Source organism: Ictalurus furcatus, chromosome 16 (genome assembly GCF_023375685.1).
Source record: "Ictalurus furcatus strain D&B chromosome 16, Billie_1.0, whole genome shotgun sequence".
Classification (NCBI taxonomy): domain Eukaryota; kingdom Metazoa; phylum Chordata; class Actinopteri; order Siluriformes; family Ictaluridae; genus Ictalurus; species Ictalurus furcatus.
Genome location: NC_071270.1, coordinates 26401719 through 26420051, shown reverse-complemented (window position 1 = coordinate 26420051; position 18333 = coordinate 26401719). Strand labels below are relative to the sequence as shown.

Here is an 18333-nt window from a genome sequence, read left to right as displayed (position 1 = left end):
GTGCGAAAATAGTAACAGCGCCATCTACAGCAAATTTTAAATAAAGAACTGAAGTGCTTTGAAACGCGCAGAATTATTTGATGTGCTGATGCAATTTCCACTGAAACAGGAAGTCAGGGCGGGGCATATCGAGTGGCTCCTCCCATCTTTTAAACAGCCAATTGCGTTTATCTTACCTCACAGCCCGGGCTAAGCCGTACTCCACGGTCAGTACCACGGATTTTTTTGTCGTTTTAATGGGAATGATTACGGCGTACAGCTCACGGGAATCAAAACTCCAGCATCTCAAAATATTCGAATAAAGAATTTTTTGATCATCAGGATGACGATCCTGTTTTATTGAAAGAACAGGGATCTATCAGAGTCTGATCTTCACGACACGTGTTTGTGGAAGCGTATCATGGCACGAACAGAGGAGATTTCTGAGGACCTTGAAGCTCATCGGGCTGGAAAAGGTCACAAAACCATCTCTAAAGGAAAACGTCGCAGCAGATACCGAAAGAAAAGGTTCACATACTTTTGCACAGATCTGTAATATTGGATCATTTTCCTACATTTCTGTCTCGTTTGTTTAACTCTCTTCTCTTTATCTACGTCTTCATGACTTGTGTGAAAGTCTGATGTTGTTTTAGGTCATATTTATATGCAGATATATAGAGAACTCTAAAGGGTTCACTAACTTTCAAGCGGCGCTGTAAGCCTCATTTACAGGTTTTATAATTCTACAGAATTCAGTTTCAATAAAAATGAAGACTGAACAGAATTCCGTGCATTTACACTGGCTTTATGGACTGTCTTTATCCCACCGCGCTGCTGAATTCTGGATTGGTCAGAAGGTGCTGAATAATATGAATGCGCTCGTTATCGTTATGTAAGGCGTCACCGTTTCCATAGCAACAGCTCGTTCACAGGGACTCGTTATCTTTAAAAAGTTATTTGAAAAGGAGTTTTGTTTAAAGCGGTTAGCGATGAGTAAATGATTTAATGATATGTTTGGAGAAGAGCTCCCAGAGAAGGTCTGTGATTGGTCGTCTGCTACGTCAGTCACATTTGTGTTGTCCGTTGAAAGTGGGCGGGGCTTAGCCATGTTTAACGATTGGGATATTGTGCCTCATGACGTCGGTGTGTGAACTGAGATTTGAGTTAGAAAGGAATTAAACCTGCTTTAAAACGTACTGTTTTCAGATGTGTGTGTGTGTGTGTGTGTGTGTGTGAAGAGGACCTGGTGAAAGGGGTCCTTCCTCATGTTGCGGCTGGCCAGAGGCTCATCAAATGGAAACACCACCGAGTAGTTCTTAGCGTAGGACTCGTGACTGCGCTCTCGGATCCAGCGGTTGTTGTTGGTTAGAGAATGATGGAATCTCCTACAACACACACACACACACACACACACACACACACTATCTGTATCTGTCCCGCTTATTGATTAACAACAATACTTGTTTAGGCAGGGATTTATCTAGATTTAGAAACACACACACACACACACACACACACACACACCTGATGTCGTAACCGTACATGTCCTTCTCAGGCCGCCCGTGAATGATCCAGTGAGCCAGTTCCTTCCCGCAGCCTCCTCCCAACATCATACCTGTCAATCAAATCCAATGAGCCGCTAATTAAACACGTCACACAGACACACGTTCTCCCTCATATCTGGAATATCAGGGTCAGGACATCAGGTTGATTTACTCATTACCTTCCAGTGGCTTCCATCTAATATTAGCTAGTGTTAGAGTTAGCATAGAGTTGAGCTCATGTTAGAAATCAGCATGTGGGCTCCCGAGCGGTGCAAGAGTAAAGCGTTCGCTCTACAGTAGGGACATCGCAAATTCGAATCGCGACAACGCCACAGCTACCCGTGGCCGGAAGAGAAGGGAGCAAAAATCCATGGCCTCCGGGTGGGAGGGGCATCGCAGAAAACCATCGTTTACAGTGGAAACGTTCGCCTCAGGAGGTAAAGAACTCCATTAAAGTGACTCCACAGGACTCCGAGACTAACCGCTCACGCCAATCAATATACTGCTTCAGCAAAATGTCAGCGCGAGAGAGAGAGAGAGAGAGAGAGAGAGACAGAGAGAGAGAGAGAGAGAGAGAAAGTGAGAGAGAAAAAGAGAGATTGTGAGAGACAGACAGAAAGAAAGACAGAGAGAGAGAGAGAGAGAGATTGTGAGAGACAGAAAGAAATAGAAAAACAGAGAGAGAGAGAGGGATTGTGACAGACAGAAAGAAAGAAAGAAAAACAGAGAGAGAGAGAGAGAGAGAGAGAAAGTGAGAGAGAAAAAGAGAGATTGTGAGAGACAGACAGAAAGAAAGACAGAGAGAGAGAGAGAGAGAGATTGTGACAGACAGAAAGAAAGAAAGAAAAACAGAGAGAGAGATTGTGACAGACAGAAAGAAAGAAAAACAGAGAGAGAGAGAGAGAGATTGTGAGAGACAGACAGAAAGAAAGAAAAACAGAGAGAGAGAGAGAGATTGTGACAGACAGAAAGAAATAGAAAAACAGAGAGAGAGAGAGAGATTGTGAGAGACAGAAAGAAATAGAAAAACAGAGAGAGAGAGATTGTGAGAGACAGACAGAAAGAAAGAAAAACAGAGAGAGAGAGAGAGAGAGAGATTGTGAGAGACAGAAAGAAATAGAAAAACAGAGAGAGAGAGAGAGAGAGAGAGAGATTGTGACAGACAAAGAAAGAAAAACAGAGAGAGAGAGAGAGAGTGTGTGTGAGAGAGAGTCATAAATAAAGGAGGAATTGGGTTCTGTGGTCTGAAGAACAGAATTGTGAGATGTCCATCACTGAGAAGGACAAATGTGAAGATCGCTCTAGGAACTCGTCTACACGTTCCTCAACCCCAGTGAGGCTGCGTCTCCAACGGCTTCCTATACACTACGTCTGCTCACCACATAGTGTACGACGAGGTTACAGGTCTCGCTGTCTCGGTCTCTCACCGAGTCTCTGTTTCACTGTGTCTCTGTGTCGCGGTCGCTGTCTCTCTCTCTCTGTGTGTCTCTGTCTCTCTCTCTCTGTGTCGCGGTCTCTCTCTCTCTGTGTCGCTGTCTCTCTCTCTGTGTGTCGCTGTCTCTCTCTCTCTGTGTGTCTCTGTCTCTCTCTCTGTGTCTCTGTCTCTCTCTCTGTGTCGCGGTCTCTCTCTCTGTGTCGCGGTCTCTCTCTCTGTGTCGTGGTCTCTCTCTCTCCGTGTCGCGGTCTCTCTCTCCGTGTCGCGGTCTCTCTCTCTCTGTGTCGCGGTCTCTCTCTCTCTGTGTTGCGGTCTCTCTCTCTCTCTGTGTCGCTGTCTCTCTCTCTCTCTCTGTGTCTTGCTGTCTCTCTCTCTCTGTGTCGCTGTCTCTCTCTCTCTCTGTGTCGCTGTCTCTCTCTCTCTCTCTGTGTCTTGCTGTCTCTCTCTCTGTGTCTTGCTGTCTCGCCCTCTCTGTCTCTCTCTCACAATTCAATTTAGTTTATTTGTGTGATACATTTTGTTTACATACAATATTGCCAAGGCATCAATATAGATAAGAGGAGAATTAAAAAACAACAAAAATAATAAAATAAAATAAAAATAATAATAGGAAGAATAATAAAAATGTTATAAAAAAATAGTAATAATTGCAAAAATAAGTGTGTAAGTGAGATGTGATCAGTGCAGTAGTGGGTAGATGAATTCTGCTGTCTCTCTACATCTGTCGCTCTCTGTTTCTCTCTCCCGGTCACTCTCTGTCTGTCACTCTCTCCCGGTCGCTCTTCGTTTCTCTGTCCCTGTCTCGCTCCGCCTGTCCCTGTCTCGCAGACTTCCTGGGAATTATTATTTAAGCCCGAGGAGAGGCGAGTGGGTGGAGCCACTGCACAGAATATTAGGGAACACGAAGGGAACCAAACAGAGAGGACAAGGTCTCCGTGACTGTGCATATTGACCCTCATCTCACACACACACACACACACACACACACACACACACACACACACACACACACACACACACACACACACACAGGTTCACCTCTGAGGGAGCAGTCCCCTGTGTTACAGCACTGTGTGCTATAATTACAATTAACTTCTGGATGTAAAATCAAATAAATTACACATTAAAGAAAGAAACAGTCACGGTGACGGTGGAAACAAGAAGAGAAAAGAACAAAGGAAAGGAAAGACGACAAAAACAAAGTAAAGAAAGAAAAAGAAGAACAGTGATGGAAGGAAGAAAAGAAGGGAGGAAAGAAAGAAAGAAAAAAAAGGAACAGTGATGGAAGGAGGAAGGATGAAAGAAAGGAAGAGGGAATGAAAAGAGAGAAAATGTAAAAATAAGAAGGAAGGAAAGAGGGAAGAAGTAAAAAGGGAAACTGGTGGAAGGAGTAAAGTTAGGAAGAAAGGAAAGAAAGATGCCTTGGTGCTGGTCATATTCTACCCCATGCTGGGACTCTTACAACTCTGTGTGTGTGTGTGTGTGTGTGTGTGAGAGAGAGTGTGTGTGTGTGTGTGTGGTACCTGCACTATTGAAGCCACATCCCAGGAAAAATCCCCGGACTTCAGGAGCCTCGCCCATCAGTGGCTTGTGATCTGCAGTGAATGATTCTGAACAACAACAACAATTTTTTTAAATAATAATAAATATTATATATATTATATGTATATATTTTAAATAAAGGCTCCATTAAAAAGTAGTCAAACAGATGAATGTTCACTCCTCACTCACTGTCTGGAGAGGAAGTGGTCCTGTTGATGCCAATTTATCACGTACTGTAAGAGATTCTGATTTACAAACTGACTCACTGACTCACTGACTCACTGATTCACTGATTCACTGACTCACGTGACAGGAAGATGGAGACCCTTCTTGTCAAATGATTTATTTTACTCTAAAGTGAAAACATTATTTATTCATTTTTTCCCTCACAAAAGCAAGGCTTTCTAGGCTTCAAAGCCGTATTGTGTTCGTCTCTTAAACGAATAAAGCGCATGAGTTTTGTTGTCGCTGGCGTTTAGCGTAGCGCCCGAAGCCGTATTTACCTGCGCTGTGTGTGGACGTGACCTGGAGCTCCTGCGCTGTGAAAACAACATTTCACACCTGTCAGCTCCCATCAGAGCGAGTCACAGCCGCAGGAGCTACAGCTTCGGCCAATCCACACGCACGCGCACACGATGACGTGAGCCAATCAGCGACGAGGTCATGGACAACGTTCTACACAAAATCCATTCCCATCTGTATCTGAATTCCAGCTATACAGAGTGCAGCGTGTACACGTAAATCTACATGCGTGTACCTGGTCCACAGACGGTGGATTTGATCCCAGTCCGCTCCAGAGCAGGAACTCGGTTAACTGCTCCCTCGATGTGCTGCATGAAGACGTCCCAGTCCAGGTCAAACAGGCTGAAGGCAAATTTATCCGAGACCTGTACGACGAAAACACAGACTTGATATGACCTGCGCAGACAGACCTGCGCAGACAGGGACAGACAGGGACAGCAAGACAGCCGTACACTCAGACACAGACACAACTACAGATATCCATAGATGGCCACAGACACAACCACAGACACAACCAGAGACATGACCACAGACACCTACATACAACCACAACCACATAACCGCTGACACAACCAGAGATGAACACAATCACATACACAAATCATTATCACAGACTCCAACAGACACAACAGCAGAAAACCACAGACGTGCAAAGACACAGGCGTGGATGACCTCAGACACAACCAAAGATGACCAGACACCAAAACACAGACACAACCACAGACACCTATAGCTGCAATCACAGACATAACCACAATCAAATACACAGTCACTATCACAGACTCCAACAGACAACTATAGACACAATCAGATGACCAGACACCCAAACACCCACAGACACAATAACAGACAACCAGACACCCAAACTCCCAAAAGACAGCTATAAACATAACAGACGACCAGACACCCAAAACACAGCTATAGACGTAATAACAGACGACCAGACACCCAAAACACAGTTGTAGACACAACAACAGACGACCAGACACCCAAAACACAGCTATAAACATAACAGACAACCAGACACCCAAAACACAGCTATAGACTCAACAACAGACGACCAGACACCCAAAACACAGCTATAGACTCAACAACAGACGACCAGACACCCAAAACACAGCTATGGACAAAACAACAGACGACCAGACGCCCAAAACACAGCTATGGACAAAACAACAGACGACCAGACACCCAAAACACAGCTATAGACTCAATAACAGACGACCAGACACCCAAAACACAGCTATAGACTCAACAACAGACGACCAGACACCCAAAACACAGCTATAGACTCAACAACAGACGACCAGACACCCAAAACACAGCTATAGACTCAACAACAGACGACCAGACACCCAAAACACAGCTATAGACTCAACAACAGACGACCAGACACCCAAAACACAGCTATAGACTCAACAACAGACGACCAGACACCCAAAACACAGCTATAGACTCAACAACAGACGACCAGACACCCAAAACACAGCTATAGACAAAACAACAGACGACCAGACACCCAAAACACAGCTATGGACAAAACAACAGACGACCAGACACCCAAAACACAGCTATAGACTCAATAACAGACGACCAGACACCCAAAACACAGCTATAGACACAACAACAGATGACCAGACACACACCCACATCCACAGACGACCACAAACAGACCTGCAGCACCATGTTTAGACGTGCACAGACCTTGACAGAAACTCAGCATGTAATTAGGTCGTGTGTGATGTGGTCAAGAACATGACACATCATACTGTCATTACACACACAGTATTCCACGCAGAACAAGTCATCATGTCTATTCACAACACACACACACACACACACACACAGCCGTAAAAGACACAAATATTCTAAAAGTAAACTTTATCTCGAGTGAGCCTGTGCTGCTGTCGTGACTGAAATTGGATAAAAACTCCCACACGAAGACTGAAATTAGAAATGTGCAAACACTCGCACATCCCACCCAGAAACACTGCAGCTTCAAAACCCACTGTGTGTGTAAAGCGACAGCGACCCCCTGCAGGACACTCACCTCGTCCCAGAAGATGGGGTTCTGCTCGTAGCCTCCCACAGACAGGGCGTCGCCCTGCAGACGAAGGTAGACCGAGGCGTCGTGGTCCCGCACGTTGGGCATGTTCTGGAAAAAAACAAACAAACAAACAAACAATAAACAAACGGGATCAAGGTTAAGGTCATTCTCATTAAAACAGGACCAGCTGAGATCAGGTGTGTTACAAAGTTAACTGAAAGAATCAAAGATATGTAAATGAAGTTGTAATCCTGGATTGTGATTGGTCAGAAAATGGTGATTAGTTCTCTCTAACAGCAGCGCAGGTTTATATTAACGTGCTCGTTCTGATACGTTATCGTTTCTATAGCAACAGCTCACAAAATCATCGATATGGTCAAGTTTTCCATAAGGAGAGGAAGTCTTTATTTAACATGTATGGAAGGAGTCTCCAGTATCAGTATCAGCGCTTTGTAAATTTAAGGGCCGAGGAGTTTACGCTTCTTTGCGGTTTCTCAGTAACCTCCGCTTCATTATACACGTTAATACGCCGTTACTCCCCAATATTTATTCCCCCTCAAAATCCCACAATTCTCCCCTCTGCTGCACACACACGCATACACAAGCACAAAGCATTTTTAACCACAAACATCAAGGAAGTCATCACAGAAGATGGATTACAGACGCATGACCCTAGTCGGTTGGGTTTGCTCAGCCTGATGGTCCATGTGAAGGAAGTGCGCACTGGTTTAACGGTTTAATTATCTCAGGTCGGGGAGCTTCTATTCTCTAAACTCTCTCGATTCATCATCGAGCGCGTGGGTCAATTAGCATGCGCGCGACACGTGAACGCTGCAGACTGACGGCGTGATGAACGGCACGAAACAGCGGTTACTGTAATGCTCAGAGAGAGAGAGAGAGAGAGAGAGAGAGACAGAGAGAGAGAGAGAGAGAGAGAGAGAGAGAGGGGACATCTGGTGGACAGAGCTACTGAACCAACACACACACACACACACACACACACACACACACACACACACACACACACACACACACACTCTCTCTCTCTCTCTCACAGTAGCAGGGAGGTTGCATAATGTTAGCTGAGGCTTTCAGCTGTGGAGAAGAACGATCTCATGGTGCCTGTTGTGTTTTTGCTGGTGCAGTGTGAAAGCTGTGTTATTGCATAAGAAGGGATAAGAATAACAGTGTCACTTTATTCTGAGACACTCACCACCCACCCACACACACACACACACACACACACACACACACACACACACACACACACACACACACAGAGTGAGAGAGTGAGAGAGAGACACACACTGTGGCTCAAAAAAAAAGAAAAGAAAAAAGAACTGGACAGTTTCACGTGTGACGTGAAACTGTCCATACAACAAGACCATATAAAAGATAGCGAGAGAGAGAATTAAGAGAAGAAAAGAAAGAAAGAATTAGGGAGGATATTTACAGAGAGGAAATGTTACTGTGGAATGTTAGAGGAGGACGCAGAGGGGGCGGAGTTACGGGGGGGTGTTACAGGGAGCTTTATAGAGGGGGAAGTTACAGGGGAGCGTTACGTTAGGGGTGAAGAAGGGACGTTACTGTTTTGGAGGGGACGTTCAGGTAGAGATGAGACAGTTGCAGAGTAAGTGGTGCAGAGACGTTACAAAACATGAAGGTGTTACACAGGGAAACTGTTACGCATGAGATGGTACAGAAGACATGTTACTGTTACAGAGGAGGTGAAACAGGGGGCGGGACAGAAAGGGCAGTACAGATGGGACAGTATAGGGGACGGTACAGAGGTGACGTTATAAGAAGAGGTGTTACAGAACGGAGGGTACAGAGGAGACATTAACATTATAGAGGAGACGGTAGGGAGGTGACATTACAGAGAGGACACAATGGCTACAGAGGGGCATTATGGGTTCACAGAGTACAATTAGCGAGACAGCAATACAGGTACTGAGGGGATGATGTCACCTGAATCCCCTCGATCCTCTCCGTCACCACATAGGCGTGATGCATGGCGATGAGAGGAACATTCACGCCGGCCATCTTCCCCAGGTTAGTGGCCCACACACCTGACACCAGAGCAGAGACAACAGCATTCATTAACCAGGATTCACGATACAGGAGGAACTTCAGGAAGAAAGACAACCGAACCCTTTCATTCTTAACTTCAGTACAGACCAGCGAACAAAACTCACCTTAGCAGAGGAAGTACACCTGGTGAGAGCTAGTGAAACATAACCGAGTGAGCAAAAGCTAGCCCATCAGGCGTAGCTACTCTGTAACTATAACTGTCTTTAGTCGCTTGAACGATGTCGCAGGCGGAGTCTCAGATAAATGGCTGTCAATCAAGCGTGCTCATTTCTCAGGTTGGTCGGATCAGACAGTTCATCGCATTTACGTCCTGCTTTCTCAGATCAAACACTGAAGTCCATCACCGTACAAATATTTACAACCATTTATACGGTTCCCGCCGACTTAACTCCAACTTAACCCCAACTTGACCCCGACTTAACTCCGACTTGACCCCGAGTGAACTTTCAGCATGATCAGTTCCTTACACCTGGCCAGTGAATTTTAATTAATAATAAACTTACCTTCCGCGTGCATAATCCGTCATCACAGCTTCGCTCTCCAAAAATAAATAAATAAATACATACATAAATAAAACTCACTAATGACTTCAAAGATGAGCAGAAGGACAGTAGTTTGAATACTTGACCAATCAGAGACGAACCAGACGGAGAGCGTTGTAAACTGGTTTTATTTTTAAAATGTGGAGGAAAATGAAGGCTTTGCGCTTCAGTGGAAACCTTTCAGAGGTCAGATGCAGCTTTTTATACACACATCAGGTCTGAAGCAGCACTAATCTCCATCCTGCGTAAATATCACCCTCCGCAGTGTGTAAACCAGGAGCGCCCTCTTCTGGTCATGCAAGAAAATACATGCACAAACAGTGAGCACTAGACTGACTCCATGTACACGTATGAGACGTGCTGCATCTTCAGACCCGTCTCCTTCGACGCTTGCCTGTCACACTGTCAGTGTTCGTCATAAGAGTGATCTGTCCTGTAGGGCCGTCACCCACGCTCACTCTCACCCCACCTTCAGGGTGTCTGATATATGAGAAGACATATTATTGGATTTATTAACGGAATATATTATTATTTAAATGGACACACTGGTGGATTTATTGAGAGATTTAACGCATCGACATGAAAAAGCTTCTTTCTTTTACTTTATCGTCGTATTAATAATTCGTTTTTACTGCATTACTAGGCGTATTGTTCTGGGGGTTTTTTTATTTATTTTTATAAACCGTATTTAATTTCTTTCACTAATCTAATTCACGATGCGGCCAGCGTGCAGACGCGCTGTCCAATCAGAGCAACTCAACCTAATGCAGTTCATTACTTCCGTAAACACGTCAATTATTTGACTTGTAAAATCCTTAATCCATTCCTGAGGAAATATTCCAATACGTGATTAAATAAAGTGTTAAAGCATTTATTTATTTATTTGTTTGTTTGTTTGTTTGATGCAACTCTAATATGTATTTGTAATTTAAAAAAAAATAAAAAATTATATACAGTTCTGTGCAAAGAAACGCTGTAGATAAAAGACGCCTTAAAAAAATAACGAAATCAAATGTTTCTACATTAAAATGATTTTTTTTAAATACTATAAAGGGCAGTAAACATTAATGAATGAAACAAAGTCAATATTTGGTGTGACGACCCTTTGCTTTAAAAATAAAATAGCAGTGTTGTGTACGATAAGTGCGGGTTTATAAGGAAATTACTGTAACGGTTCTTCTGGAGACTTTGACTTTCGCACTTGTGTTATATATATACAGATATATTTTTTTTCTGGCAGAGGTTTACAAAAGGTTTTTTTTTTTAAAAAGAAAAGAAAAATTCAGAAGTGTAATGAAGTCAGAGAAGGAATGTGTGTATGGTGCCGTGATATAAACCTGCGCAGTTCACCACACACGGGGTGTCAATGGTCCCAAATTCTGTTTCCACTGCCTTCACCCTCCTCACACCCATGTGGTCCGTCTTCACCTGGATGCCCGTCACAGGGCAGTTCTCGATCACCTGCAGACAGGAAGTTTCATTTCATTATTTCCTAGCAAGTTAAATGAATAATTAACTGTGGTCCTGTCTGTAATTTAAAAAAAAAATTTTTTTTTAATGGAGTAAAAACTGTTAACTGTGCTGTTGCGCTTCATCATGTATATTCACACTGTAAAACTTGTTAAACAATGTTTAATGTAATTATAAAAACAAATAGATAGAAAAAAAATAGATAAATAGTAATAATAAATTGCATAAAAGTTGGGCAAGTGCTGTTATAGGAAAATAATCAACTATAGGGTGGTAACAGTACGCCTGCTTCATCACACCACTCTGTCACTTAGTGTATTACTTTTTACTGTAATAATAATAATAATTATTATAATTATAATAATAAATTTAATACACACAAAAGATATATTTAAACCCGCATGGTTTCAGACATGGAATAAATCCAATCTGGCAACCCAGGCTGTAAAATGGCAGCACGCTCATTAGTTTAATGTTTAACAGAGAAGTTATAAATAGACTAAGTTCCTTGCGTAAAGTTCTCAAGGTAAAATAAAATCATTGTGCTAAAAAGGCATCTGGGCTAAAATAGTATCTCTGAGGTTCAAAAAAAAAAAACTAAAATAATGCTCCAGAGCTATGGTTCCTGAACTGAAGTCAAGTTTCTTGGCTAAAGTATCTGAAGTTAAATAAACGGTCTGCACTAACGTTCCTAAATAACGAATCTGTTACTGTAGAGATTAATTTACTGTGCACCATTTAATTGTAAGTGCGCACTATAATGCATGATCATGTTACACTGGGTATAATCCAGTAGAGAACCGGTCTGTGGTACCGTGGCTCCGCGGGCAGAAGCTGCTCTGGACAGGGTGGTACAGGTACCAGCAGGGTCCATAGTGCCGTCTTTGGGGACGTACAGAGTCCCGTACAGATCCTTCACATTCATCAGGGGGTAAAGCTCCTTGGTTTCTGCAGGTGAGAGCACATACGACTCGATACCGTACACCTTCCCCAGCTGGGCAAGCAGAGAGAAGAACCGATACCATTAAAAAATACCTAAAGCTATGTACAACATTTATTATTAAAGTCACACAGACAAATACACTTGTAGCTGCAGATCTTTATCTCTCTCTCTCTCTCTCTCTCTCTATATATATATATATATATATACACACACACACATATAAAATGTGGCTTATGTGGATTTACAAACAGCGTAAACAAAGGAAAGAAATTTTAGTCATGGAATGCGTTCCCGGTTCAAAGCGGTCAGATTAAAACACATCTTATTGATTAAGAAGCTGAGGATTTTGACTCGGCGTGACGTACCGACATGAGGCGTTTGTACTCGTCCAGTCTCTGCTTGTTGGAGGCGATAAACAGGCCTCCGTTCTGGATCCAGCCCGTCTCCAGGCCCGTCTCCTCCTCCAGCTCCGAGCTGACCACGTTCCTCGTGTGGGCCAAAAGTTCCACCTCCGTATCGCTCGGCCTCAACTGCCACAACAAACCTGAGAGACAGACAGCAGGAGAGTGAGACACGTCATAGCGTCATATCCATTACTGAGCGAGTCGTACTGTAAATAAATACTGAACTGGGTTCAGTATACAGCGTCAGTATACATGTGCTCCCTACATAGGGTACAAAAAATACATCAATTCTTAGACTAAGGTTCTGGAAGTTCCTGAACAAAAAGCTCCTAGTAGAACATTCTTAAAATAAAAGGTTCCTATCCTAAAGTTCCTGAAGAAAAAAGTTCCCAAGTGAAGGGTCCTTAAGTCATTTGAGATGCGTCACTTCACCGTGTTACTTCCTATTCACTACATGTGCTCCCTACACAGGGCATAATGGTGCCGCAATGCTATTTAGGATCGTTTGGGCTCGACATTCTGGTCATGTTTGTGAATATTAAAGTATCGGCACCCTGGATTCATTTAGGCTGCCTGGCAGCATTACAACAAGGCTTGAGCTATATAACGATTTAATCATCTCTACGTGAAATTAAACTGCCACTATATCCAGCGACATCATATTTACATCCTATTATATAACCAGAAGTGCCAAACTTTAGTAAACTTTAGTTCAAGTCATCACTTTAAAAATATGACAGAAGCAGGCTTCTTTTTTCTCCCCCAATAAAGACAGGAGATGAAGCCAATCAACACGTGAATACGGAATGACTGACAGTCGCGTAGGTGCTCTCGAATATTAAACTGATCCACTGGAAGCCCCGTCCCTTCCCTTCATCTCACAGTGATGATCTTTCGACTGGATTCTCCAGCTGATGTGAAATAAAATCTAGCAGTGTGTGACTGTCTCTGTAACGAGGGACAAAAATGGTTTATAGAAAAATAATCCTGGCCAATTTTTTATCCAAAAGATTAAACAGTCCTACAGTGAAGCGTCTAATGTGGATGTCAGACACGCGATTTGTACAAGGATTACACAGAACCAGTTATAAACCCACCATCCAGCTGTTCGTAATATTCCTAATTGTTCAGTTCTGGATAGATTCCAGCTCATTCTTAATCTTCTTAAACAATAATCACCAGAACAGTGACAAAAAAACCCCAACAAAGAGCCGTATAGCGAAAGCTAATTTCATCGAACCATCTGAAGACATTGGTGGTGTGGCGTCAGGCCAAGCGCTGACTCCAGGAATCTGACTTCCTTCCACAAGCATTCAGACCGCACAGCAGCCTCAGCAACTCTCCCTAAACCTAAAATAGCAGAAATGATCATTTTCCTGTATTTTATTTTAGCTTCCGTACAATTCAAGTGTTTATCACAGTCTTTTAAAAGGATAACCTGTGAGTGGGGGTAAAATCCGTAACCCACACAAACCTAATGACAACGAACTGGATTCATGTTTAATGGACTGGTACAGTTCCACGTGTAAACCCAATCCCAGACATGGGGCTACTAATGCCATGCTAGCTCTTACCCTGATGCTCAAATCTGAATGCAACTCACATTCCAGTGCAACACGTCATGCTAAATAGCATTATTTGAATTATAAATGGCCTGGATGAGGACTACATGCAAAACCATTGCAGACTATGTTTAAAAACAAACAAACAAACACTGCACACATCAAATAAGCTGTATAATCGTCGTATAATTTTCTCGAAAAAGTTACGTTCAATACTTTCGGCACAAAACGAATCCCATAATTATTGACTTCGGAGTGTTACGGTGTATTACAGCCAGAAGAACACAGCATGTCTGACAGCTTGGTTAATAATACCACATATTTGTGTACAAGAAATTCCGGTTTGAAGTGTTAGAACTCTCGGGGTTCTTCAGTTTGTCATGTTTTTAAATGTAAAGAGAACCCTTACATCTTACTGTAAATACTAATCCCCATGTTGTGTCACGTGTACCTGCAGTGTGCCACGTCGTCCCCGCCGTCAGTCTGTCCCTCTCCAGGAGCACTACATTGGTCATGCCCATCTTACACAGGTGATAGAGCGTCTGACATCCCAGACTGCCGCCTCCGATCACCACGGCGTCTGCGGATCGGGGCAGAGGTTTGGTGGGTCCGCTCAATCCGCTCTCTTCTTTGAGGGTCTTGGTGTAGGGGACGCTTTTCTCTGTGGTGTGTTCACTCTGGACGCTGTAGCAGCGAGCGGCAGGACAGTAAAGCGACCCTAACGGTCGGCGATACGCCACCGCCCTCCGCACCGCGCTCCCCAAGAAGGCCATGACCCCTGTAACGACACGGATCCGAAATCAGCAACAACGGCGTACGAGGACAGGCCCGGAAACTAAAGGACCGAACCATAAGCATCACGGGGGTGATGTTTTATTTTAATACAGCGGCTGCTTCCTGAAATATTCAAATTCTTAGCTAACACATCTACAAATAAAATATCAGGAAAACAGTTTGTTCATAATCATTCGTGCCTGTTCGTACAGAATATCGAAAAGAGCGTGCACAACGCTGCTTTTTCTCTGGCCTGTTTTCTTCAGATTAGAAATCGCTGAAGCAGCAAACAGCGAATCAGGATGGAGATATTCCCGTCAGGGGCCTTAAGCTCAATAAAAACCATTAACCATTAACAAATGATACCGTGCAGCCGTGACAATAATAGAGTAATAACTAAAAGGCAATTAATAAAGAAGGGTCAGAGTCCTGGGAAATACTGACGTGACGAACAGTATTGAGTGTAATTCCCAGGAAATTACTGGGAAGATAATGTGTGAATAGATGCTGATACGTTAATAGGAAAAGTATGTGATCTTTATATACCATCAGGAAATTGGAGCATGGTGGTTTTTATTTTTTTTAGCTGTTCACCATGAGGACAGAAATTTTTTGTCGGGAAACATTTTAATAAACTTTCTGCCGTGTAAATTCCACCACATCGGTGGAACGTCACTTCCTGTGCAACTTCATGGTAAACATGAACGAGTGACTCGAGATAAAATACCGTTTGCAGGCTTAAGTGTGAATGAAAGAAAAGCGTGGAAAGACGAATGATCCGTTCTAAAGGATTCGTTCTAAACTCCTCCAGTCTGTCGTGATCGGTCTAGCGCTGTCAGCGAGCAGCCGATGAAGACCAGAGGCGGGGCTTTTTATTACGAACCCACGTAGGTTAGTACAGGAAGGAAGTCTGGAATCACTAACGACTCGATTCAGCTGTTCAGAATCGATTCCTTCTTTTAGGAGTCGATAACTCCGTCTGTCGTGCGCTTTGATTTTTGAAACTTTGCAGATGTTTTACGTTCACAAACAGCTACGTATATAACACACTACATGAAAGGGAATATCTGAAATACTATAATAGGTGCACTTTAAAACTGTATAGTGTAAAACCACCTGCAGGACTGAGCAGTTCTGGAGGAGCTGGGGGAGGAGCTAGGGGAGGAGCTAGGGGAGGAGCTCATTTCCAGGCCAGAAAAACACCAATAGGATTAAATAAATACATGAATTAGGGAGATCCTTTGCGCAGGCATATAGACAAAATATTGTCGATGACAGTTTATAAACACGATCTTTAAATCTTTAATATTATCTGATTTTTACAAGTCTACAAACACTTTGTTTTGTTTTTTTAAATGTCAGACTGGCCCTTTAAGTGGAACACAACCCTGCAGGTCCGAATAGCGGTGGATATTTTCAGCAGCACTGCTGTTAAGACTTATTCCGAATCTACACCACTGCTTTAACATCCACATCAGTGCTCTGCGTTTCTAATCGGAGTGTTTATGCTAACTGTGTTACTTCCTTTAACAACACACAACAACACAAATCCGGGACTTTTTATGCCACTCAAAACACTCAGAACTCACCGAGTTGCAGGATTTTAATCCTCCAGGTTCGTTTCAGTTCCACAAAATGTCGCCTGCGTTCAAATTACAAACAGCGTCAAAACATAACGTGTGTGTGTGTGTGTGTGTATGCAGGGTAAACAACGTTCATATACACACACACACTTGCAGTAAAGTTGCAGCGTGTGAGGATTGGAGTGTGTCTCAAATCAACATCTAGTTCCCTTCAGAGTGAAACACCAAACTGAAGCACAGCCCGGAACCGAATTAAGAGAGTCATCAAGGGGACTAGATTTAGTGGAACACAGGATGCGTGGCCCGAGGTCAGAGGTGGAAAGTGAAACTTTAGTAAAACTTCAATACCGTACTGTAGTATTACCAAAATATTTGAGAGGATTTGTATTTTCTTAGTAGTGAGTCTGATTGTCCAAGATAGGTGGCTCTCGGTTTAGTTCATGTAGAGTAGGCTGAGATGGGGGCGGAGAAAAGGAGCACTGGGGGCGTGTCTATAAAAAGACTGACAGGAGTCCCATGTAAACACAATGAAGCATTCCAGGCTATAATATACTTAAACTGAGGCCGTGGATTAAACTATTATTTATTTATCATGTTCTAAATACTTTATAGGTTGTTTGTAATAGAAAGAAAAATGAACAAAATATACATGTGTTGAAGTTTTTACGTTGTTAAATTTTGTTCCTAAAGTCGTCCTTTAACTGGAGCTTTGTTTCACAACTTTCTCGGTTAATCAGGACTCCAGGACGTTTGCAGGATCAGAAGCCTGGACTTTAGCGAACGATAATTCATCGTGTAATAATTCCTCAAACACATGGCATTCACTTGAGCAGGAACACCACCAGAGAACGCAGACAATGCAGACGTCTTTAAAGAGAAAGCTGTATTACGACTGCTTTTTCCAGCTCTGTCCAGCGTAGTTTCAGTCTGTTGTTATCTGAGGAGGTCCTGACGAACGACAGGGAGGCGTTGGCCATGGAGATCATTTCTGATTGGCTGTCAGACGAGGGCAGGGTCACTAGAGGTCAGCAGTTATCTCAGTGTGGAGCTGGAGTGAATTTCTGAGCCTCTGATAACATGTCCCGGTGCCAAAGACCAAAGTTCAGTCTTGTGACATTTTTGTTTGTAACTGCTATTTTATATAAAGTTTTTTTTTTTAACACTGTGGATTTGATTGAAATCTAAACTATTTCAGACTTGGCTTAAAATTAATCATAAAAACATTAACACACTCTCAATTGTTTTTTTTTTTGTTTTTGTTTGTTTGTTTTTTTCCGAAACAGGACACGGATTCTCTACAAAGCAAAAGGTTTAGCAGGGGAGGTTCTGAGCTATTTTAACGAAAGCCAACGACAGACAAACTTACTCCAAAGAGTAAGTTGGAGCAAGTTGTTAAGAGTAAGTTGGAGCAAACTCAGCTCCAAAGAGTGCAAAAGTTTGCATCCCCTATGGGTTTTGAATGGGGGGGACGACACGCATCTACGTTACAATTTATCTACAATTTATTTGTGTAATAAATCATTATAAAAAGTATATAATAAGAACAATAAATAATCAAATAAAAACAATTACTTGTAAATAGGGAAAGTAAATAGGGATGTAAAAGAAGTTGGAGGTATTTATAAAGGTAAATGGTGGACGTACGCATTATTAGAAAACATTTATATCTCATTCAGACGCATTTATTTAACCTTTAATATCTTAGCAACGTCTTTATTTTTCTCTACTCTCTCCTCATTTAAAGCTGGAAGCCTGAGATTTTTCTCTCTACGCTTTCCACCTTCACTTCTCTTCCTTCCTCTAGTTTTTTTTAATGTAAACTTTTCTGTCTGTTGTATAGCGAGATTAATAGTAGTATCAGTCTGGCTTATATACAGTACAATGACTGTTTTTCC

At 42.7% G+C, this 18333-nt stretch overlaps 1 protein-coding gene across 1 annotated transcript in view; it reads right to left on the bottom strand.

Annotated features, from left to right (window-relative positions):
* The window catches only part of LOC128620169 (sarcosine dehydrogenase, mitochondrial-like), a 29738-nt gene extending 13014 nt beyond the window's left edge, over positions 1-16724 (bottom strand). The window contains exons 1-11 of the mRNA XM_053644895.1: positions 16445-16724; positions 14533-14859; positions 12481-12659; positions 11987-12166; positions 11040-11163; positions 9038-9138; positions 7073-7177; positions 5258-5387; positions 4482-4568; positions 1504-1594; positions 1223-1364 (exon numbers count right to left, since the gene is read on the bottom strand). Coding sequence (XP_053500870.1) covers positions 1223-1364; positions 1504-1594; positions 4482-4568; positions 5258-5387; positions 7073-7177; positions 9038-9138; positions 11040-11163; positions 11987-12166; positions 12481-12659; positions 14533-14854 — 1461 coding nt within the window. The 5' untranslated portion in view covers positions 14855-14859; positions 16445-16724. The remainder of the gene's footprint in view (positions 1-1222; positions 1365-1503; positions 1595-4481; positions 4569-5257; positions 5388-7072; positions 7178-9037; positions 9139-11039; positions 11164-11986; positions 12167-12480; positions 12660-14532; positions 14860-16444) is intronic.
* Between the last annotated feature and the right edge of the window lie 1609 nt (positions 16725-18333).